At 42.8% G+C, this 24,568-nt stretch overlaps 1 protein-coding gene across 2 annotated transcripts in view; it reads right to left on the minus strand.

Annotated features, from left to right (window-relative positions):
- The window catches only part of lnx1 (ligand of numb-protein X 1), a 41,945-nt gene extending 17,864 nt beyond the window's left edge, over positions 1 to 24,081 (minus strand). Inside the window, exons 1-2 of one of the 2 annotated variants that reach the window (XM_074668162.1) lie at positions 23,368 to 24,081; positions 4,560 to 4,807 (exon numbers count right to left, since the gene is read on the minus strand). In XM_074668162.1, the coding sequence (XP_074524263.1) occupies positions 4,560 to 4,807; positions 23,368 to 23,459 (340 nt within the window). In that variant the 5' untranslated portion in view covers positions 23,460 to 24,081. Of the gene's footprint in view, positions 1 to 4,553; positions 4,808 to 23,367 lie in introns of both variants that reach the window. The other variant, XM_074668161.1, reaches the window with a different exon arrangement.
- Between the last annotated feature and the right edge of the window lie 487 nt (positions 24,082 to 24,568).

Here is a 24,568-nt window from a genome sequence, read left to right on the forward strand (position 1 = left end):
TTACCCCATGTCATCAATTTTTGGTGTGGCAGTTGCACGAGATAAGTGAAGCCTGTAAATAACTTTGTGTTTCTCATGTTTCTGATTAAAAACACTGCACAGACCCATCGAGCTTTCCGGCAGCACCTCACTCTGCAGTGCACAGAGGAGCCGTACATTCTGACAAAGGAAGAAAATGTTCACGTCCAGCTTCAGTCAAACAATGAGAATTGAAAACTTCTGAATGTGCAGAAAAATTCATTATCCTAAAACTTTAAAGCAGGGGTCCCCAAACTTTTTCCCGTCAGGGCCAAACAACTTTTCCCTTCTCTGATGGGGGGCTAGGGTCAGTTTGTAAAAAAAAAAAGTGTGACGATCGCAGAGGTGTCCAAACATAAATATTTATTGTTTCCCTGAAAGCCACACATAAGCAAATATTATTAACCCTTTCTGGGATCTTGACAGGAAAAAAAATCAGAAAATAAATAATAATACTATTAATGAAATATATAACACTATTTATGAAATAAATAATAACTAAATAACCTTTTTCAGGTTTTTCACAGAAAAATAAGACCATGAAATATTAACTTTCCTGTAGACACCACCGTTTGCAGCTCTCTCTCAGTAACTTCACTGTGAAAACCACAAACCAAGCAGGCTAAGAAACCAAACTAAGTGATACAACAACTACCAGCACAATACATTTCACTACCAGTATTGTTGTATAACAGGATTTTTATTTTTATTTTTTTTTAAGGGAGGGGTTTCAGATAGGGCACAAACTGCAGAAGAGTGGAATAAAAAGTTACGCTCTATGCATATGTAAGTCTCGATCATGTGGCCAGACTGAAAAAGAAAAAAAAAAATCATAATGCATCTCTGGTATTGTTTAGGGGGCCGGCAAAATGTAGAGGCTGGCCGCATCCGGCCCCCGGGCCATAGTTTGGGGACCACTGCTTTAAAGCTACTACACAAAAGAGGGTCCTACCTACTTCCAATAGATTTTTGATCATGCTTTCTGAGGTGTCAGTGCCTCACAATTTTTAAAGCACTTTGAAATACAACAATGTTAGCCAAAGTGCTGTACACAATCCTATAATATAAATACACTTATAAATAGATATAAAAGCACGGATAAAATCATGTACTGTATGCCTGGCCTGAGAGTGAATCTTCACAAAGCCTACATGTGAGCAACTTTGTTAAGTGGAATACTATGCCATCCCTGAAAGAGAAAATGTTAGCCAGGTTTTAGTTTTACAGACAGCTCTGTGTGTGTTTTTTTTTCTTCAGCAGCGCTCTGGACGCTCACTGCATTCATGTATTTGTCTCTCCAAAAGGAAGGAAGAGACTGTTTATTCTGGTCCATCTTTTCCCTACAAGGTTTATTTGTGGAGCTTCTTCCAACAAACTCGTTTTTTTTTTTTTTCTTTTTTTGGAGATGGAGGAGCTCTCAGCTTTAATTAATAATTCCAATCCTTGCTGAGTCTAGTTACGAGGTTGCATAACTGCATCAGTGATGTAACACACCGTGGACTCCATAAGAGACCTTCCCTGAGCGACGGTTGTCTGCTGCTTCACTTAGAAGAAGACAGGTTGCAGGAGGCTACAGAGCAGAAGCAGCAGTCCCAGGCTGGCTGCTCTGAACGCAGGGCAGAGAGAGCCTCTGCAGCACCCCTCCTCCCCCTCCCTCTGCAGGCTGGAGGAGATGCGAGGCCTCCTGACAGCCACATTATTCTTTAAAAGCGCCAGCCGCTTCTGGAGCTGACAGCTTGTTCAGCAGTAGTGGTGCTTGTGGTGGTGGTGGGCGCTCAGCCGGCCGGGCCCAAAGTGCTGGTGCAGCGTCATTTGGTGTCCCCACTGCCTGCACGCTCACGCTATGGGGGGAGGGGAGGGAGAGGGGGGAATGCTCGTGACTGCTTCATGGTTACACAGGTGGGAGAAATGGAGGGAGAAGGAGGGGCGTGAACACACACCAGCATCAGCTATATTTAACCTCCCTCTCCTTCCATTTCTCCTTGACTGTGTAATGTCCTCACCCGCTCGCTGACTCCCCCCTCCTCCCCTTTCTGTTCCTTTCTGTTTCCACACACTCACAGATTTTATGGATTGGTGAAAAAACAAGGCTGTGCAGCTAATTGGTTAATAGAGTTTCTATCAGAGAGCATTAAGGAGAACAAAGACTGAATTTGAGGTTAAACCTGTGAGCAGCTGCTTCTATATTGAAAGTCTGCAGGTGTCAGCTTCTGTTAGATCGCTCACGAGTGGAGGTGAAAAATAACAAAAGATACTTAAATGTGCATATGTTGATTTCTATGCTGCTTTGTCATTAATTATGTCTTTCAATTGTGCATTTTGATACATTGTAAAACACTGTAAAACCTCTCATGGTCTATAACAACTATATATCAACATTTTAAGATAAATATCTCTCCTTCTAGTTATTTAAGCTGTTACACTGTTTTTTTTTTTGTTTTTTGTTTTTTTGCTGGCTTGATTGCACGCTGCCTTCGAAACAACAGGATGAATGTCAGCCTCGATAAACAATAGCAAAAAGAAGGAGACCTTTGCGAAGATTCCCTCCTGTATCCTTCAGTACAGATCACACATGACAGGTAAACCAGGAGGAAATAACACAAACATGTAATGAGATGAAAGAGAGCGGGAAGAGGGGAAACTAGAGCCTGAGGAGGAGGAACGTCACGTGGATGACAGGGAAGGATGAGCAGCTTCAGAGCAGAGAGATGTTCCCCCTCCAGCTAATTTACACTTTGGAGCAGTTAGTGACTTTTTCTTTTCATGGTTTTAATTTATTCTGCTTTACCATTACACCTCGTCTGCAAAGAAAAAGCTTTGGAGTATAACTCCACTTTCTGCAGTGCCAATGTTCTGTGCATGTCAAAATTCATCTCAAAAGTCTCCCTCAGCTGTGCTAACTACAAACAAGCTGAGTCTGTTTCAGCGTAGCTAATTTCCAGCATGCTAACAGAGCAGATTATCCTGAACAGGAAGTCACAACAGCGAATAGAATCTGTGTGGGATTTCAAATTAAACTCCATGCACACACTTCCTATCTACGGTGGCCAGTAGGTGTCAATAAAGTTTTTTTAATTGAACTGAAAGCCACAACAAAAGGTAAGTTAAGAGGAAAGTTATCCAAACAGACATAGAAAAGTTGTGACATATGTAAATGATTGTTTTCTTTTTTAAATAAAGCTTTGATAGAAATAGCTATAATGCTAAGTGTAAGATGACATATTACAGGTAAATAAGAAATATAAGTACTATGTAGGCTATCACAAGGTGACACCCCTATGAAGCTATATTTATCATACCTGAAGTAAAAAAAAAAAAAAAAAACTTTGACTTTTTTTTTCACACCTTTTCTGTGTCTGTTGGAATAACTGACTTCTTTAACACCGTTGTGTTGTCGCTTTTACATTCATGGTGTGACTTTTGCAAATCATCTGACACCTACCAGCCACCGTACTTGTCAAATTGTAGATGATAAGGAAAAAAAAATTGTCAAATGTATTTTTATCAGCTAAAAATCAACTGTAGGTCTTTGATTATAATTAGAAACAAAATGAATTTTAAAATTTTAACTTTTTTTCTGGAGCTGATTATTAGCCTACAAACATTAAACACTCTTAAACACAAGAAAACAAAAACCCTTTGACTTCCAAGACATAAAAAGTATGGTAGAAGTACAAAACAATAGTTTATTGATTTATATATATATATATATATATATATATATATATATATATATATATATATATATATGTATATGATGTTATTCACAGTAGTTTGATGATTTTGTGTCTAGTGTTTTTGAGCTGTTCTGAGCATTTTGAATGATTCTTGTGTAAGAGAACAATTCATGGTGCAGGCAGCACAGAGCATGTACACTTGCTGTGGATTTAATGTTGGGATGAGGTTATTATAATATCCCTCGGCCAGCATCAGGGGTCATAACAGGAGAAAAAGAATGGCGTCACGTTGTATAAATGAATTGCAGCTGTGATTTTGTGTGTCTGCAAAGAGGCTCCTGTTATTAGTTGGCACATCGTGCTTCTCGTGCTTCTGCAGCTTCTACTGGGACTTCAATAAAATGCTGCTTTGAGTTTAATGCAAAAGTACAAACACATGTTGACGTCACAGCTTTGTTAAGGCACTGTTGTGGAATCTCAGTTGAGAAAAAGCCAGAAACAGTCAATAGAGGCGTGTGCGGACATTTCCATCCTGACTCTCTTTTTATCTACTTAAGAGCAGTTAAAAAGTTAAATCAGTGTTTCTACTTTTACCTGAGGTTTTGTGTGTTTAAGTATCTGTGCTCTTGCTAAGTTAAGGTTGTGTTTACGTTTGCATTCTCTGCAGACATCTGATTTTGGCTCCAGGACTTTGTGACTGTGTTCAAAAATCTTGGCTCTTTTCAGTGAATGAGTCTTTCAAACACACACCTCCTCTTTCCCTCTCACACCCGCTCAGTCTCTTTCTCTCTCAATGGGTGACGTCATGCAGGACTGAACACGACCACACACAAACACAAACATCCGTCGCCCACTCACACTCACTCTTCTTGGTGCTGCTGCGGGCAGCCAGGCTGGTCGTGCTGCCTGATTGGCTGTTGTCCTCCATGCTGGGGTCGAAGGCGGGGTTAACCAGGCCGGGCTCGTCTGACAGCAGGGCCACAGCAGCGGAGGTGGGGCCATCATTGGGGAGCGTGGCAATGGTGAGCTCTGACGTGCTGTCCGTGCATTCGCCCTCCTGTGAGCGCCGCTTCCTGTCCGCTGAGAGGCCATAATGAGATGCCCCTTTACACCTGCAGAGAGGGGGTCAAAGGTCAGTCATACTGAACTCATTACTCTCAGATTAAGTGGTGAAGCTGGTTTATGCGAAATGATGACACTGATGATGTGATGAATTTTGTAATAAACTGCACACTGAGGCAGGAATAAAGAGCATCACTTTCACTGCAGAATAGAAGTCAACAAGTTCATGTAAATACAGAGTGAAAAGGTCACATTTCAAAGACTAATGTGAGCAGATTTCTGCTTCTCGTCCAGCCTGAGGCTCCCTGCATGCCGAACTCTATATCCTGCCTCACACAAAGCCCGCTTATCTGACCTTACCACTCAGACAGATACCACACAGCCGCTACAACACCATCACCATGCTACGGCAGAATATCTCCCGTAGCGCTCTCTTGGAATTCATGCTGCACCTCTCTGACACAGAAAAAAAAGAAATGTCATATTTACTCTCATAATGAAAAAAAGAAACACAATTTCTGGGGCTTGCACACCTCCTTTGTGTGGCTGTCTTTAATCACATGTAGGGAGGGTTTCTCTGTGGCTGTGAGTGCGAGCAGCTCTGACAGATGATTGAACACACACACGTAAGAAAGCGCTCATTAGAGGAGAGCGGGAGGGGAGCTGACACGACATTTGAATATAAAACAGAGATCCTCTGAATGTTGTTTTTCTCAAAAAACAAATCTAATTCCTAAGTTCCAGATGCCGTCTTCCTGTCAACAGCACCACAACAACAACAGTGTCTCTCTCAAACTCATAATCACACCCACACACACACACACGCATATTATTCTGCATGTAATAAAAGGCTCTCCACGCTGACGTTATTAAATTGGGAATGTTTGTGTGTGAATTAAAGATATCCCCACAGAGTGGGGTGTCTTATTGTTGGAGAATTTTCCTCCGTCTGTAAGCCGTGAAGGCTTTGAGCTGACGCTCCATCAGAGGAAGAATAACACCGCCGTGTCTCTGTGGCTGTCTCTGCGGAGCCATCAGCACAAACATTAACTGGGTTTTAATGAGCTGGATCAGGACCAGGCTCCACTTCAACAGTAGCTCGGGAAAACAAAGGAAGCAGCATCTATTCTCCTCTGCTGTATGATGTGCTGCTCGCTGCTGGCTCTGACAGGGTTGATATTAAACTCAAAGGGAAGGGTTGAGAGGTAAAACTCTTATTTTAAAACCTGGGCCCTTGGTTTGACATGTTTTAGCATTGAAATGATTTGTTGCCTCAGTCAAAAGTTGCAAAACAGGCTTTGATAGCTGCAGAGCAATCCTCACAAGCAAATAACATCCACCAAAGGTTGTCACTGAAAGGCTCACGTCGTTGCTCTGTAAGTGTCTGTTACAGAGAAGACCACAGAGACCAAATCTTCGAGGGTGAGAGAAACAGCTGTAACAGTGAGGTCTCTTCAGAGCCACCAGACTTCACTCACACAACATTGTGTATTTCACTAATGTGCAGTGATGCCACACTTAGAGACAGAAACTTTACAAATTTTCAGCAGCTTCCTGTTGTTTCAACACAGTGTGGGTTGATGGGAGATATTTTTCTCAGGTCTGTACACTGATGTCTCAGTGTGTGGGGGGTGATGCTAAGAAGGTTGTCTGTTTTTGTGTATCTGTGCTGTAGTTGTTGACCTGTATTTGTTTGTGTTGTGTGTCAATTTGGTGTCTAATGATGTGTCACGTCAAACGCAAACAAAGTGATGGACATGAAATTCACCTTAAGTAAAGACCTGAGTCCTCGTTGGTGGCTCAAATGATGCACATTTCTCTGTTCAATGTTCAACTTCAGCGTTAATGAATTTTAAAAATCTAAATTCCAGCAACTCATTTGCACTGCCATAACCAATAAGCATGAAGATCCTTCCCTTGAAGTGTAGGTCTTTGCACACATATTTTTTTTCTGAAATTGATGCACATCAAAAAACAAATTTGATCCAATGTTACGTCAATCCTGTTTGCACACTCATGTAAAAACTTATGTCCATCATTATTTTTTCTGAGCAAGTTTGATATTTTTTTTTGGGGGGGGGGGGGTTTGCACCCGGCCAGCTTGTTTCCAGGGTACTTTGACTATTCAGAGACACCGTATGCTACTTGCAACATCACATTTTCAAATTTCCCGGCACATTTTCAGGAATAAAAAGGAGCTTACCTTGAAAGATGTGGGTGAGGTTGCATTCACACATGCAGCCCAATCCAAGAAATTGGGGAATAGTTTGGGATGTTTTGTACAGAAGCAGATTAGGGCCACATTGATTGAAAAAAGGATTTTGGGGCAGGTTGGGATGAAAGCTGAAATGTCGGGAATAGAGTCGAAATACAATTTCAGCATCATAGTTGAAGTAGTAGATGAAAAAAGTTAAACTAAGTCCTAAGTTTCCAAAGACATTTTACCTTGGTTAGGAAAACTACAGGTAAAGGTCATTTTGGTCCTCTTGCCAGAAAACAGCACTGTACTTGCTCTCTTACTTTGAAAAGGCAACTTCCGGTTGAACAATATTAAAACTGTGCTTTGTTTCTGTCTTCTAACAGTTTATTTATTGTTTCCAGAAACAGGAAGTGAAACCAACCAGTTTTTAAAGTTTTATTTATCACTTCTGGACCCTGATACAGAAATGTGTCTTAAATTTCTTTTTACCCTTTTTTTTTTATTTTTAAAATGAAAATCAAATAACTACTCATTCTTTGTTTTTCAATACCTTTTTCTGAATGGAAAATCTAATCATCAAAACATACACTGACTCTGGAGACTGTCGTTTTGGCTCCTGCACTGGAAGCTGCTACTACTACTACTACTTGTGGCTGTCGAGGAGCTGACTTTGAATTTCAAATTGAATCTTCACATTTTGACTTTATTCTCCACATTTGACTTTAGTCCTGTCATTTTGACTTAAATCTCGACCTGCCCCAAAAATATTTTCTCCATCACTGATGGCCCTAATAAACTTATGTAGTTTTGCATTGGTGACAGTGGTGAGAGTCACAAAGTGTTGATTCTGCTTTCAAAAATAGCAGCTTACTCTTTGACTCGGGCGTCAGTTAGAGAAAGGATCTGTTCTGTTTTGTGATCCTCCACTGTCAAAAACAAGCACTCTGATTGGAAACACAAAGATTTTTGTATCAGCTGTTGTTGTTTTTCTTTAACATTTAACTTAGCCTCCTTTTACCCTTACAGAGAGCAAAATAAAGAGCTAACGATTTAAAATATTGTCACTTAAGTGAAACAATGGCCTTTATCACAGAGTTACCAGAGAAACCTCCAGTCCGTGTTGGTGAACCAGTGAAGCCAAAGGAAGCTGCTGGCCCCCTTCAGGGCACCACATCACTAGAAAGAGCATTTTGTCTCAATAACCGAGCTGTCAGAGTGGGTCAGGCACTGTGTCCACATTTCACAGGGAAAATCATTTCATCCTGAAGTGGGCTCTATATCTCACTTGTATCCCAGACTTGCACTTAGAAACAGGATCACAGAGAAGTGAAGCACCTATTGATCCCACTCTGTGACACAACACTGAGGTACGGTGCATGTGTCTGGTGCATGTGTGTGTACACCTGTGTGTGGGCAGTGCCATGGTGAGTTATTCCTGTTCATTCAGTTAGTAAATTGAATGCTATCAAGCATGTCTGTGCAGGAACACAGCACTTAACTGAGTGAAGTGGGTGAATAGAGCAATATTTCAATCAGCAGCAGCAGAGGAGGAGAGGGCAGCGCTGCAGTCTGCAGAGGGCAGACGCTCTCCGGGTGTCACTCACTATCAATTAGAAAAATTAAAGCTGCACGCTGCTGGAAAAAAACTATAGGTAGTTACATAACTGTCTGCAAGAACAGAGGAGGATGTAAAAATAGGAGCTCCCAAGACACATCCTTGAACAGATTGTAGCATTGTGCAGTTTTCCTTATGTTTTAGCTGCAGTTGAGATAATGAGGAAACAGCCTGCCTCCATGAAAGTGAAATGTTCAGTGAGTGATGTTTTCAGCTGCTCTGACCAAAGAAGTACGGATGAAAGGAGCAGTAACAGTGGGAACAGACAGCTGACACCAGAAAAAGAAGAAGAAGAAAAGAAATGCAGTTTTTATTGAAATGCTTAGGCTCTAAAATCTCATGATCTTGCAGAGTCCTCAACCATCAGAGAGATCTCACTTTTCTATTCCTAAAGTAATTTTAAAGACTTTCCAGTGCAGAGTAAGTACAGATATTTGCAGTAATCCTCTGAACTCAACAAACATCACAGATTACAGCTTTAACAATCCGTATTATTGTACAAATTTATTTACACTCGTTTCGTGTAATTTCCTCAAGCTGCTAATGTCTCCATCCACTCACAGATTTACTCCACACTAAAGACTGGTGCTGCAGCTCCAACTATTAAAACTAATCTGAACAGTTTCTTTCTTCCCCGTCCTAGGTACACACAGTTGTATAAGACTTGTGGTCCACGCTGACTACATGGAACTGAAGACTTAAAAAGCATTCCTGTATTTCAGCAGGGTGAGTGGAAAATGTAAAAACCACAGTCCGTTGGTGGAAATGGGCAAAATACCTTCAAATACAGGTTCATTCAGTTACATAAATCTTACAGACCACCCAAAACTTAGCAAAATGTCTGTCCAAGTTTTAATGAATGCACACTGCACACAAGTTTTCAGAAAAGAAGATCTTAAGGAGTTCATTTCTGGTGCGTGTACTGAAATCTTGGAGCTCAGACACAGAGGATAGAAACCAAAGAGTAAATATATTTAGAGCTGTCGCTGGGAAAAGCAGATAGGACTCTGTGTTTTGATCAGTCCCAGAAATAGAGTTCATCACAACGCAGAGAGTCTCAGAGACGGCAGCCACTGTTTACTCTGCGCCTGGTTTATTAAAGGCTTTGTCTCCTGTTAATTAAAATCCCCTCCCCTCAGGAGGATAAGACTTACTGGAAAACCTGCAGCTATATCTCTGCTTAGATTGTAACGTTAAGGCCACCGAGGGCTTCCTGAGGTTACAGGCAGGAGAGCACCACAGAAAGCCCCTTGTGTCTCTCACAGCAGGGTGGTCCCAGAGTCTCAGAGTAAAGTAAGTGAGCCAATTGAAGTCTGGATTCTGGACGGGTGCAACGAGTGAGGTACATCACCTCTCTCTTTTTCTATATGTTAAAAAAAAAATATGGAAGAAAGGAAATGAAAAAGAATAAAAATTCTTTGTTGATGGTATACTAAAAAGGAATGCTTCATCTTTAAAAGTAGAGTCTGCAGGATTTCCTAGAAAATAAAACGTCCACTTTTAAAGGAATAATCCTGCTCATCGTCACTTCTGGACCTCTATACATGTGTGTTAGTGTCTGTGTCTGCCTTTACCCCCTCCTCAGCCTGTATTTTGATGTTTTGGTTGTATCAGGACGTTTCAGGTGGAGAGTAAGGGTGGTTACATCAGCCAGTCACAGCCCATGCAGTGCCCAGGTTACTTTGCGTGTTGGTAGTTGTGAGTGTAAGAAGCTATCCTGAGTGGCTACCTTAGTGTACGTCGCATGGAGCAAGAAAAAAACAACTAAAATGAAACAAAGCACCAAACAGATTAAGTCTTTTCCCTAAACGAGGGTGAAGCTTGACTCGATTTTCACTCGCTTACGGGCACTTGGAGAGCAGCAGGGGACAAAAAAGGACGCGAGTTGTTTTTCTGCTAACCGGGTATTTATACTCATGATGACCTTGTGCTATCATGCCAAGTCAGGTGCACAGCTCTCAAGTCCCTCCCACATAGAACCACAATGCTACAGGTGTTTTCATAGCTTCAGATGGAAACAGTGAGTGTGTGCTGCTGCTGGCACTGAGCCAAGGAGAAGGAGCCCAGTTTGAATGTTGTGTTTACTAACAAGTAACGAAAATCCATAGAGACAAAGCAAAAATTCATCTGTATGTACCGTAATGTGTATTGCACTGTGAAACAGAGGTGCGTTTCAGTACAATGTGTATTACTTAGAAGATGATGAAAGGAATTTTGTACTGTATACCTTACTTTAAAATAAACATACTGTTCGTGCACATTGTATATTGAACAGAGGGAGTCCATGTGACATGGTAGAACATGTAAATGTAAAGTAAGACACATGTATTGTGCTGTGAATAATGTATTTATAGCAGAAAAAATTACATACTACGCAAAAAGATTTCTGTAAGATGAATGAGTAGTAAAAAGTAGTGAAAAATGTATACTGTCAACAATGGCTCATATGGAACAATTTTGTCTTTTTTCTTATTTATATTTACGGTGCAAATGCACATTGCACTATCAGTTAAATAGATCATTTTCACTGAACACTAAAAAACGAATACTGTCATCAAAATATATATATATTGCATGCTACATCATCAAAGTTAATAGGAGTATAAAATGCTTTTTTCAGTCTAAATAACTAATTTCACTGTTAGAAATGTTTCTTTTTGCTGTATATGAAGGGGAAGTGGAGCAGGAGATAATGTGCTGGAAAATGCACGCTTGTGTGTGAGTGTGTGTTTGTGCTGGTAGAGGCGGGGGGGTCAGAACATATTAGAATTTGTTGTGGTAATGATGCATGGTTTTTCCGGGGTTGATCACTGAGCTTAGAGGATGCTCATTAGCGCTGCAGTGTCCGTGTCTCGGTCAGCACAGCCTCGGTTATCCCAGCATCTCTCTAAACCCGGATCTGTGCAGAGATAAGAAGCAAAGACGCTGAAACATCCTCTGCACTCCCTCCTCCTTTATCCTCCCCTTCCTCCTCTCCCTTTTTCCTTCCCCTCTCCCCGGCTTTATAGAAGTTACCCATGATGCTCTCTGTGACGTGGTGCTCGTGCTGAAGTGCCCTGGCTCTGACACAAACAGCCCCGTTCTTGTGAGGTGAAATAAACACCAGCTCACAACTCATCAAAGCCTGTGAGATTCTGCAATCCTCTTTAGGGGTGAGTGGATTATCCTTCCTAACCCAAATACTCTCTCCGATCCCTGACTGACTGCCACCGCGGACAATCGCATTGGGCCTGACTCTACAGACAGCGCAAATTACCTCCGCTGGGGGTGACGGGTTCAGGTCAGGCAGTCGGATACAGAAAGTGAGCAGTGTGGATATCTCACGCCTCTAATCAGCCTCATGGTTTTCATTTTAAAGTAAAATTTATTCTCAAACTCATCAGCCAACTGTCCCGGCTCTGACCAAAAGGCAAACTTTCCTCAGGGCGGCTCTTCTTTTCTTTCTCTAACTCCTTATTATTCTGAAAGCAGCAGCACAGACTTGTTTCTGACAAGTTGTGACACCAGCAGGCAACTTTCTAACTCTCCAAAAAAGGAACCTGAGAAGACCAGGAGGTAGCCTGCAGGTTAAAGGTGCAGAATACTACAGCTGTGTTTGTGTGACATTTGGGGAACTTCTTTGTGTGACAGAAAATGTGAGGGAGCTGGCAGCGATTGTGTGGAGTTTATTTTTGGAGCTCTAACAAAGATGCAGAAGGATGCACTTTCACTCCTCAGCACCAGCTGAACAGTCGTCTCTTTCACTGTGAAAAAAAAGACTTCTTCTTTGAACCAACTACTTTTCTTTGATATAAATCCAAATATAAACAGTACCTAGAAATTGAAAGCTGCCAAGGCCTCCTTATAGCTCCACATCATGCTGTCACCAGTTTCTCATTATCTATGACTTATACACAATCTGGTATCACTTTTACGCACAGAAAACTGACCTGACTGATGCAGTCTGTATGTATTTGTCACATGATCGTAAAAAGAAAAAACATGTTCAAGATGCTTCTGCCGTCACAGAAACCCTGGCAAACACTCAAGTGAGACAGTTTCTAAGGTGGCAGATTCTAGTTGTGGACCATGTACAGACCGCTAAGAGGTCCACATCTGGTTAAGTCCTCTCCTTTGTAGTATTTTCCTCCTGAATCTGCCTCAAGTTTGTATTAAGACTTTGATTTTTTGTTGTAGATTTCAGGGTGTGCTGGTATAGCTAACACCCTGCTAACCAGCTATTCCCTTCAGATCAGATGCTTACACTGATTGTTGCATGACTTTAAGGTAAAGCTTGCTTGTTTGTTTACTTTTAATGTTTTAAACCCAAGTGATCATTTTTCTGCTAAAATATGGTCAAAAACTTAAACAACATGCGTTAAGTATTAACTACAGTCAGATTTATCACTTAGGACCAGTGTGACTGCAAATGTGCCGTGCTTTGGCACACTTGGAAGAGGTGGGCTTTAGTGGGGTTCACTTTATGCATGAGCACAAGCAGGCTAACATAAGGTATAATGTAGAGATAGACTGATATGCTTTTTTCCAGGGCCGATACCGATTGTTAGTAGCCAAGGAGGCCGATAACCGATATTTGGAGCCGATATCCATTTGCAGTGAAAGTGAAAATACTGGTGTCAAAATTTTGTATAACACTAACTCCAACCATTATCTTAATTTAAATTCCTGAACTTTTGGACATACTTAGGCCGTTTACACGACGATGGTTTTAGGGTACTGTAATGATCGCCTCTCTGTGTAGTGTGTCTTTAAATGCTTTTGGGTTACTATGGTGATGTATACAGACGTAACGACGTAACACACACACTTCGAGGAGTTTTCCCGGGATCGACATGCTGTTCGACATTTTGTTTTACCCTCACAAAAGTGTGCTTAGAAGATCACATGAAGGATGTCTGATCTCTCCTGCAAACAACAAACGTGCAGTGTGACGGCAACGAGCTGTTTTGAGTCGTGTTTTCGACCCTTCTAACCCGGGGAGACCCCCTCCTCACTACAGTACGTTTTGATGCGTTTCAGCCTCGCGTTTACACGGAAACTGCGTTTCAGCCGACCTAAAACACAAACTTTTGAAATGGCCTCCAGAGTGGGATTTTTCTGAAAAGCTCCCGACACCATTGCCATGTAAACAGTGAGCCGGCGTTTTCAGTGACACCAGAGAGCCACACTCCACCTCGGGAGCGCATACAACAGGACAACAGTACCGTTGTTACGATCGTTACGAACTTCGGTGTTATGCTTGTGCTGCTCAATCTTCTGTTTCTGCTGACTGTCTTTCAACAAAATTAGCATCTTTTGCTCCACTTTTTAGCTTAGTATTCCCCAATACACCAGATGGCCAGCTTAACTCCACACCTACAGGCCTGGCATGCTTACTACAGCGTTTTCAGTCCATCTGAGTTTCAGTGTAAATGCAGATTTTTTTATTTTCTTTATTTATCTTTATTTTAAGGCACTTAAGGTATGGTGCTGTGGGTGGGACGATACTGAAGACAGAGAGGCATGGCTGCATCAGAGCCAAATTAACACAGTTTTAAATTGTTTCTTATTGGCCATTTGCAGTAAAAATACACTACACTCCACCAGTTCTCTCTGTCTTTCTCTCCTCATGTTACCGCTCCACTCAGTAGTCTTTACAGTTTATACAGCAGAGAGGAAATATGTGGCATTACCAGCCTCTTCAATACAACGCTGCTCTAAATACTGGAAATAATCTCAACTAACCAACTTAAACAATCGAGTCAAACAGTGGTACAGAAACAAAACAAGTCACTGTGAGAGTGGACCGACAATTCCTGTATTCTGTGTGGCAAAGTGATGGTTTTTGTCAACAGAAGCCCACGGAGAGCCATTTAATGAGTCATTCTGTTAGAAACATCTTTCTCTTCAAGAATATTACAGTCTACTGCTGCAGGGATCCTCTTTCATGATGTTTCCACACAATAAGAACGACAATCTGTGCCACTTATTGGCAACAACAAGCACTTAAAGTGGCTTCACTTCAATCAGACACATCTGTCCCAATGGGTTATGCTGCCACCATTGCAGCCAAATGTGCAGCTGCTGGCTGAGGAAATGTAGTGGTTCAATTCCAAAACCTTTGTTTTTATTTCCTTTAAGTCATTAAGACTCAAAAACACTTGGGATAAAATGCCTTTTCTGAAACAGTGAAAGCAGGGAAGAAAACTTACGACGTAACATGAAGAAAAATAAAAAGCTGGTGTAACATGGGATTGGTGGATCATCAAACAAACCTAAAGCTTGGACTGAGTATTTGATTCCATTAGTATCAATCAGTTACTCTTTATTGGTCCATTTGCTGAACACATGAAGTAAAGTTTGATGGTGGGGGGTGGGAGGAATGATGGATAGATTCATAGACAGGGAGAGGAAAGAGCAGCGTAGAGATGGACAGAGTAATCCAGTTAATGATGAACTAGAGGAGTGTTAATCAGAGGACACGCTGGTGTGTTGATTGGATCCGCCTGCTGTGAGGGGTAATCCCATCTGCTGTGAGAGGAGGGGGGTGAGGCCACAGCTGGGGGGCAGGGGGGGGCTCAGCTGGGGGAGCATATTTTGACTAAGCTTGTTTCCAAACACAGATGAAGCCAGGTTTGGTTGGGTGTGACTTCTTACCGGAAATGAAATGAACGCAAACAAAAACTAAAAGTGAATTGGTGCGTTCACACACTGTGCACATTAATCCTCGCTTTGTGTTTGGGCTTTCCATTGAGCGCCCCAGCAGCCTTGGGGGGGGGGACGGGGGTGGCTCGGCAGGTTTGGCTTGCTCATGCATCTGTGTGTGTTTACGAGTGCGGAGGCCTGCCAGGCGAGTCAGCCTGTTAGCTGCAGCCCAAACTCTGAGTCATGCTTTTTCAGCCAATCAATACACACCATCATCAGTCCAGGCCTGACCTCATGATCAGAGTGGAAGGACATTTATGCAGCTTTCATTAGGTCAGTATCTGGTTGCACACAGGAAAGCTACCTCACTGTTTCTGTCAACAGAAGAAGAAGAAAAAGAGTGCAGGAAGTAGTAGAATTGATTTATTCTGCTCTCAGGCTGTGCTGGATCTCCCTTTACTCACACTCTTCACATGTGTCCACCCCTGCAGTGAGAGCTCTCCAACCATTCAGTGAAATACTGTGTATCCCGTTCCCTCTCTGAACCCAGTCTAACTGTAATTCTCCCCTCATGACAGAACGCGATCACAGAGAATCCCCACAAGCCTGCTGTCCCATATTGCTCTTGGCACCCTTTAGCCTATATTTCTCATTCTGTGCCACACTAGCCTTTGGCAGTGTCCTGTTTTCTCTACCTCCACGTGCCATGGTACAACCGCCTGACACACAGCCAGCACTGATCAGCCCTTCCCCACACCCCGGCGCCCAGCAGGACACTGTTCACGTGAGAGATTAACTCCACGCTGCTCCCCTCTACGCTCTGCAGGACGCTCGTACAGACCCCCCTCCTACAGGTTAGCCTGCTGCAGACAGGAGCCCGTCCAAAAGGTTCCACTTTAGGCTTTAAAGACCGTAAACACAGAGTGTGAGCCGGCCCCAGGCAAAGGTTAACAGATTTCCACAATACACACATCCTCAGTGATAACGGTAAGGAAGTAGGGCACACAGTGAGAGTGATTCAGCACTGATATGAAGGAGGTCTGCAATGCGGACACAAAATAAATCTTACTTTTAAATAGAGCTGGGTCATCCAGCTATCCTGATCAGAGGGTGCTTCAAAAGTTTGGCCATTTCACTCAACTTGGGAAGGACAAACAGCCTCACAGGGTGCAGAAAACACAGGAAAAACTGTCCCCTGACAGAGTTTAGACCAGTTTCCTGCTGCTCAGGGTTACTTAGTATAAGAAACAAGTATTAAAATTAAAAAAAAGGAAGGAACAGTTATCCCCCATCGTCCTCCAAGAACACAGGATTAGTTTACAAGAAAGTGTTGACATTAGTTCCAGCTTGGCCAGCAGCTTCCTCGCTGTGCCTCCTGTGTCTGATGCTCACCACAATGCTGTGTTTTTGTAGTTTTACTTGTTTTAATTAGCAGCTCCATTTGTTTTGTAGAGGAGGAGACCTCTGCACAGAAGTTGGCTCTGCTTAAAAACTCATGAATGATGAAAACAAAAGAAATCCTGACCCCAGAACAAGCTGAACTCATGTGATGATGATCATCTTGTGCTGGTAGAAGAGCATCAGATAGACACTGGTATTTAACGTGAAACGACTTTATTCAGTGTTTTTTTTAACTGACTTTAATTACTTGGTCCATTTGTTTTGAAGAGGAGGCAAACTCTGCAGATAGTTTGGCTTTCATTAAAGGCCTCATGAAGGATGAACACCGAAGAAAGCTCTGTTAGAGTTTGCATGTCTGCTCAGAGACCCTCCCAATGTCCTTTCTATTTCTCACAGCTCAAAGGTAGGGTCAGCAGGATTTTACTGAAAAGTTAAATGTCAACTTTTTACAGGAATAACCCTGCTCCATACATCCTACAGGCCTCTATACCTATGTGTGTCATTCTCTGTGTCTGCCTCAACCCCTCCCTCTGCCTGTATGATGACAATGTACTGGTATCAAGACATTTCTGGGCAGAGGAAGTGTGGTTACCTCAGTCAATCACAGAGCGCCCAGTTCACAAGTGATTTTGTGTTTTGATGATTGCGAGTGGAAGAAGCTAATAATGAGCGGCTACGGTAGTGGACTTGGCACAGAGGATGAAAAACAACCAAAGTAAAACAATTACCAAACAGGTAAAGTTTTTAACTTAACAAGGGTGAAGCTTGGCCTAACTTACACTCACTTACGGGCACTTGAAGAGAAGCACAGGATGAGGGGCGACACGAGTTGGCTTTCTGTTAGCTGCATGTGTCAAATACCAGTGATTAGCTTGTGCTAACATGCCAAGCTAGGTGCAAAGCTTTCAAGTCTCTCCAACGCGATGCTACAGGTGGTTGCTGGGCAAGTGAGTGTGTTCACATAATCACGGTCAGAGGCAGTGGTGTGCTCTGCTGCTGGCACTGATCCAAAGAGGAGGAGCCAGTTTGAATGTTGTGTTTACTAACAAGTACCAAAAAATTCCTGCAGAGCCTACCGTTAAGAAACACTGGTTTTAATGTGAGCATGCTTCATTATGTTTCTACCCTTTGTTATGACTTTTTTTTTTTTTTTTGCAGTGCCCATCGTCTCCACTCCCTAACACAGAGACCATTAAATGAGTCATAAACTGCTCCGTTTGCTCAGTATTTGCGTTTACTGGAAGAAGTTTCATGAAAAGAACATAAAAAACGGAAATGAATGTAATAGCTGCAGGTGTGGACCAAACTATATTCTCTAAAACACCATTCATAGCCGCTCTTCTGCTGTTATTGTTGACTAATAAATATCAAAAGTCTTCTCATGAACTGGATGGTAAGAGCTTAAAAATGTTTCATTATCACATGCAGATTTTTCCTCATATCTCCCTTCTTCATACCTCCCATAGAATATAGAAGACACAGATTTCATTCCTGTCTTTAAACCCTCTCTGCACGCTGACACTAATACCTGCTCACCTGGCTGCTGCTGTTTCTGCTCCAGCAGCGACACATCTGACAGAAAGTCTCTGCAGAAGTAAACTCTGACCTGCTTCTCACTTCTTCATGAATAAATGAGAACATACATTATGCATCCACTCTTTTCTTACACATGCATCATAAAAACTTTAGCTGTACGCTGTTTGACATGTTTGTTTTCATGCATGTTTGTGTCATGAGAAGTGTTATGTGTAATATGAGATTAATGCATTCTCCTGTTTGTTTGTGAACCACTTCATTGTGTCCTCTACGTGTGTCCTTGCAGCACTTGTGGGTTTGTGTGTGTGCAGTGTAATCTGCTGTACACTTTGTCTACCCATGCATTGAAAGTCTCCCACAGCTGCTGCACTGACTCTGCTTCATACTTGAGACCCCATGCAAAGAAAAATAATTAAGCTGCTTTGGTGTTATCTCCTCGCAGAGAGCTGTAAAAGTTGTTGAGGGTAAGAAGGAGTCTGATTTTTATCTCTTAGCTTGGCCTTTGGTGTATTTCTGGCCTGCTAGATATGGTGAGACAGGGCGCAGCCCCACTACTGATCAGGGATTAATATTTAATCCAAACAAAAGTCTAATTAGCAAAGCGAGCAACATGCTTGAAGCAGTTAAATGGCCAAAAGGAGCTCGGCATTTGACTCAAGATGGCCTTAGCTTTCAAAAAAAGCAGCTCGTATTTTTCGGATCCAGTGGGTGTGTGGCAGAAGAGTCGCTTTAATCCCTGTTAGAAAGTGTTCAGAGTGCTGCGAGTGTGTTGATCAAACATATCAGAGATGAAGCCAGAAAAGGATGGAAGCTAAGCTAATTACCGTGTTTAAGACATCTCAGCACAGGCCCAGAAATGAACACAGATTAATCATTAATGCTCTCCAGCACTGCCCTGTGATTATCAGGGGAGGAAGGAGTCAAGGTCTAATGTGTGTGTTTGTAAGTTAAGTAAGGAGTGAGGAAATCACAATCTAGATGCCCCCCTGTATGTGTCTGTGCTGCTGTTTTATTGGATCCTGCTGACAGAGGAAAACGCCAGTAACTGGATTACATTTCATCACAGAGAAACATTTACTCTCCCTGTGCATTGTTAGCCAATATATCCTGTATACAAGCCTCTGCACGCACGTTTATGTGTGAGGAAGAGGGATCGCAACCACTCTCGCTTTTCCCACGCAATACAACCGCACTGTAGCAATCATTTAAATTGAAACAAATCAGGAAAGAAAGAGAGGAGGGAGAAGCACGAGTGAAGAGCGGAAGCAGGATAAATATGCGGCAGTCACACGAGGGAGCTGGAGGCTGCTGCTGTCAACAGTATGGATAAAGACAAATGGTGTGCCACGGCTCTCCAGCCAGGCAGAAAAACACCACGTCCGAGATGTCTGCTCCTGGTTTTTCTCTCTGTCATGTCATAATCAGCTGAAAGCTCACTGTCACAAGCGTGGAGACACGCCGACACACACTCTGTCTGTCAATACATGTCGCTTTGAGGGAAAGGGATCAACTGACAACAAACGATCCGCAGACCGGGCATGCTGGTTGTTTTCAACATGAAAATCCTGTCTATGGTTCAGGCCAAAAAAAAAAAAAAAAAACTAACTAAAGAGTTTGATTAAATCAGACACAGGAATGCCAAAGCTGTAGTCCCTTTCATGGCCACTTGGGGCTGGCTCCAAAAGTGAATGAAAATATATAAACCATCACTTTGGCCCATTTCTGCAGCTTTAAAGGGGTTAATTATGCCAAACAAGCTACTTTAAAATATACTGCCTAACCTCCCAGATGGGTTTGTGGTGTTGAAGATTTCACATGGTTTTTCATTACCTCTGTGTGGTCTAATGTACTAACAGTATGTTGTTTGATATGTTATTTAGAGCTAACTAGCATGTAATTAGCCTACTAAGCATAATGTATTTATCACAGGGAAACACAGGATCACAGAGTCTCAGGTAAAAAAAAGTCAAACTGGTTTGCTGTGTGTGTGTGTGTGTGTGAAGCAGAGCTAGCACCACCAGCCGTCCGATAGCCTTGCAGGTTATCGTTTATATGTCTGTTACTGACAAACCACATCGCACTACTGAATGAGTTCTGTGACTGTTTACATCTAGGTAGTAGGACTTTAAAACATCATGGAAGCAGACACAAACAAGAGCTACAGCTCCACCTAGTGGCAGGTGGCACAACACGGCTTTTGTTGTTAAATTGTCAAAAGCATTTATTTTGTGGCATTTCCATTGACTAATCCCGCGACAGATCCCCAAATAACCAAGACGTCCCACTTTTTGGGACCCTTCCATAGGGGTGCCAGACACACTGATCCAACCCCAGAAGATGAAGCTACAACACTGTGGTCCGTTCACTGGTCGCAAGAATCGTCACTTACTGTGCAACAGCTTCTGTATTTCTATTGGCGACACACAGGCTTCTCTGAAACAAAGCTCGATTGCGTTTTGTAACAAAGAGCCACATGAAAATCACAAAGAGGACAAATTGCTGAATGTCTTCTATCATTTCTCTTTGTTTACTGTTTCACATTTTTCTTCTTTGTTGGATTAATAAGCAGGGTACACTGTGCCACGTTGTTGTGGCGTCACGTTAATACGTAACTAATGCCACCTCCCAAGAAGGAAAGACATAAAACATGATCAGGCTTTACCGATCCAACCCATACCAAACTACACTGATCCAAACCAGACCACTTGGTGGAAATGCAGCTTAAATCCACACATCCCTGTTGTACCTCGGCTTACTGTACCTAGCTCTTTAGCGCCTCCAGTGGCAACCATCGATCCAATAGAGGAAGCAGCGAGCTCCCTGCCAGAGATCAGGTCATCCCTGACCAAAAATCATATTGCTGTCTGTGAAAACACAGATGGTGAACCTGCTCAAGTATACTTCATAACTATCCCAAACTAATGTCTAATTACATTCTCACCTGGCTCTAAAAAAAAAAGAAAACATAACACAACACAGCAGCAGCTGATATGGTGAATTAGAGGCTTCAGAAAGGTAGTAAACGATGCAGAGGGTAATCACAGTAGCCATGTCCAATATTTACAGTCTATAGTGTGGGCAGGCACATGATGTGACCTTATGTCCTCCAGCCTCCTCACATCTCCCCTCTACTTCTCTTATTCACTTTATTTCCATCCTTACTGCCTTCCCTTCTTTCTCCTTTTCTTCCTGTATATTGGATTTCATTTCCCCTGCCTCTCTTCTTCCAAACCAATCTGCCTTCTTTGCCCTTCTTCCCCGTTCTCGGCTCTCCTTTTTGGCATCCAGCGCCGTGCAATATGGGCTGTTGGTGTCTGCAGGAGCCAAAGCTCCGCTCAGTGAGAGCATACAATGAAATGAGGGATTTGCGAGGCGCTCCATTGTTCCATGTATTCATGCAGTATAATGGGACATTTCCGGCAGGCTGGAGAGCCGAGCGTATAGCCCAGCTTGGGGATCAGAGAGCTCTGGCTTCACACGGAGCTGCTGAATATAGCCGACATTAACTTCCCACACAAAGAGAGTCAGAGGACCAATACAGAGAGGAGAACAACATTCAGAGGACAAGAGCCAAGAACCAGAAAGTGTGACGTAGACTGGAGTGGGACTGGTGTGCTTTTTTTTTCTTCTTTCTGAATGATCCGTCAATTATTCAATGTCTTGACAACAAATTCAGTCACAGTCAAAGAAATGCCAAAGTTTGGGTGATTCAAATTTCATGAATTTGAAGATTAAATTATGCAAACTTAAAACAAATGGGCTGAGAAGCAAGACGGAGATGTATCGCCTTGAGCCCTGTGATACTGTGACTGTCTTTTCTGTCACTATTTTCCCTGGGGTTTTTTTCACTAACAGGTGCAAAAATGGTCAACAGATCAGTGGATAGTGACAGTTATCTTGGATGCAATTTCAGCACAGCAGAAAGATGTCACTTTCTGTTCAAAATTAAACAATACCAAATGTAAGGAACATTTGTTTTATTAAAATCTTGATTATAAGCATCTTGACATGTGCAGAGCTGTCTTTTAATTTCTGTTTGTTTTTTTCAGGAACTGAAGAATTTTGCGTTTTGGAAAAAGCAAGAAATCAAACAATGTTTTTTGCATCTATTCAGATCCCAAACAGAAAATGTTTACAGTGTCTGTTGATCAAAAGATGATTACTGATTGCAAAATATTCAACGAATGAGTGACTCATACGAGTGAATGATTGTTTCCTTGGTTCAAATTCAACATCGCCTAATCCTCATTCATCTGTGTTAATGTAACCAGCGGGAGAAGCATCTAATGCTTGAGGAATCTCTGCTTTTCTCTGGTTTGTTTCTTCATAAACTGATATGTTTGAGACTATTCTTAAAACAGGCAATTAAATGAACAGCAGTTAAAGCTGAGGCTGTCTTTTCCACATTTTCAACCTCTTTCCAAGAGCAAAATAATCAACAGGAGAGTCACTCTGCTGTTGTTGTTGTTGCACAGGATGAGAGGTTTGTTTCCATGGTGTCATAAATTAACAACTGTCCGTTTGATGAAGCTGCTGATAAAATATTCATGAAAGTATGATTAAAAACACATTTTTTAATGTTTATGTGTTATTTCATGGTTGTATTCATTTCCTCTGCTCGCTTAGGATTCTTCGCTCTTTCCTAAACAGATGCCACACGAGAAAAGCCAGCTATGAATTTTTAATGCTGAGGTGAAAGTCCACAACAAACACACTGTAGTTACAACCGTCCATATGCTGAGCAGGAGCACAGACATACACACACACAAGCACATAGAGCGTAACAAAAATAAAAAAAACCCTACAACTGTGAGTGAAAGCATGCTGACATTTCTCTCAAATCAATACAGACACACGCGCACATGCTGCTGAAGAGAGGGAGATAGATAGAGGGGGAGAGAGATGCCATGCTGCAGTGCTGGAGCATCCAAACTGTCCTGGACAGCACAAAGCTCAACCTGCTGCCTGCGACCAATGAGCAGGGCAGCAAGGAGCAGGTTTCATCATTACCACTACACCAGAGAGAGACACTCAAACTCTTAGAGTGAGGGATACAGTGTAAATACTGGAATGTGCTGCACAAACACACAGATCAGAGGCTGGTAAAAGTGACAGACGTGCACAATAACACAGAGAGATGGACCGCTGATGGACAGGGAAATGATGGAGGGGGAGAGATGATGATGATGATAGGGGGATGCTGGAAGGAGGATGCTGACTGTTGTTGTACTCACAGCTCAGAGTAGAGGATGTGCAGGTTGCCCAAATTGTCAGTGTAGTTGGCCGGGCTGAGCCAAGGCAGGACCAGCAGCAACAGAGCCTTCATGGTCAGCACTCAGCTCTTCTTTTCTCCTCTTTTTCTCTCCTCTAATCGCTGAAGCTCTCTCCTCTTCTGTTCCCCCCTCCTCCCCCTCCTCCTCCTCCACCTCCAATTCTCCGAACCTGGCCGTACTGACCCCCCTCCTCCTTTCTTCCTTCTCTGGAGGTGCTCTCAATCACAAATAATCCTTCTCTTCCTACCTTTTCAGCCCCTCTGTCTTTCTTCTTGTCTTTCTTTCCTCCCCCTCTTTCTCTACCTCTGTGTCTGAGAGGTTCCTCCTCTGCCTCAGGCTGGCTGCCTGGTCATCTCAGCTGCAGAGGCAAACGGGCTGGTTGCCAGAGGTTGAAGACGGAGCGGAGGAGGAGGGAAAGAAGCAGCAGAAGCAGGTGCAGAGGAGAAGTCCGGTTGTAGCTCAGGAGGAAGAGGAGAAAGTGCAGGAAGAAGAGGAGGAGGACCCGTGCAAAGGTGGCACATTTGGAATACAATTTGAGATGTGCAGCCTGTTAATCTGCTGTGGGCACTGGCGAGTTGTAAGAGGATTTGCGCTCGTATGCGTGTGTGTGCTTGTCTGTCTCCCTGGTTTGTGCGTGTGCGCGCGTGTGTATGTCAGCGCGAGCGGCGCAGGCTGTGACTTATACTGCAGCAGAAACCACTGAGGGGGGAGATGGAGCAGACCAAACAAAGGCTGAAGGGGGGAGAGGTACCTGGTGCTTCTCTGATTGGCTGAACCCTCCTCACACGCGTACACACGTAAACTCAGAGATACACACACACACACCAGTGCATTCAACCTCTGCATTCACCTCCCCCTCCTGCACATACGTTGGTCTGTGAAGGGGAGGATGGAGAGGAGGGGGAGAATGTGTTGCCTCTAATTCCTCACCCCCTCCTCTCCAGCGATGGACTGCTCCCTGTGCAGCAGATTGGTCTGATCGCTCCAAAGAATCTGCCTACATGTGTGGAAAAGAGGAAAAAATCAGACAGAGCATGACCAAAACACACCAGCAAATCAATGTGGTCTGCTGTGACAGGGGCCTTTTATTCTGAGTGACAGCAGAGAGAAAGAAAACAAGGTTTGCAATACAGCCTCAGAGAAGTGCACATTTCATTCATGC

Source organism: Halichoeres trimaculatus, unplaced genomic scaffold (assembly GCF_033239565.1).
Source record: "Halichoeres trimaculatus isolate MK-OKI-2021-1 unplaced genomic scaffold, fHalTri1.1 fHalTri1_scaffold_4, whole genome shotgun sequence".
Classification (NCBI taxonomy): domain Eukaryota; kingdom Metazoa; phylum Chordata; class Actinopteri; order Labriformes; family Labridae; genus Halichoeres; species Halichoeres trimaculatus.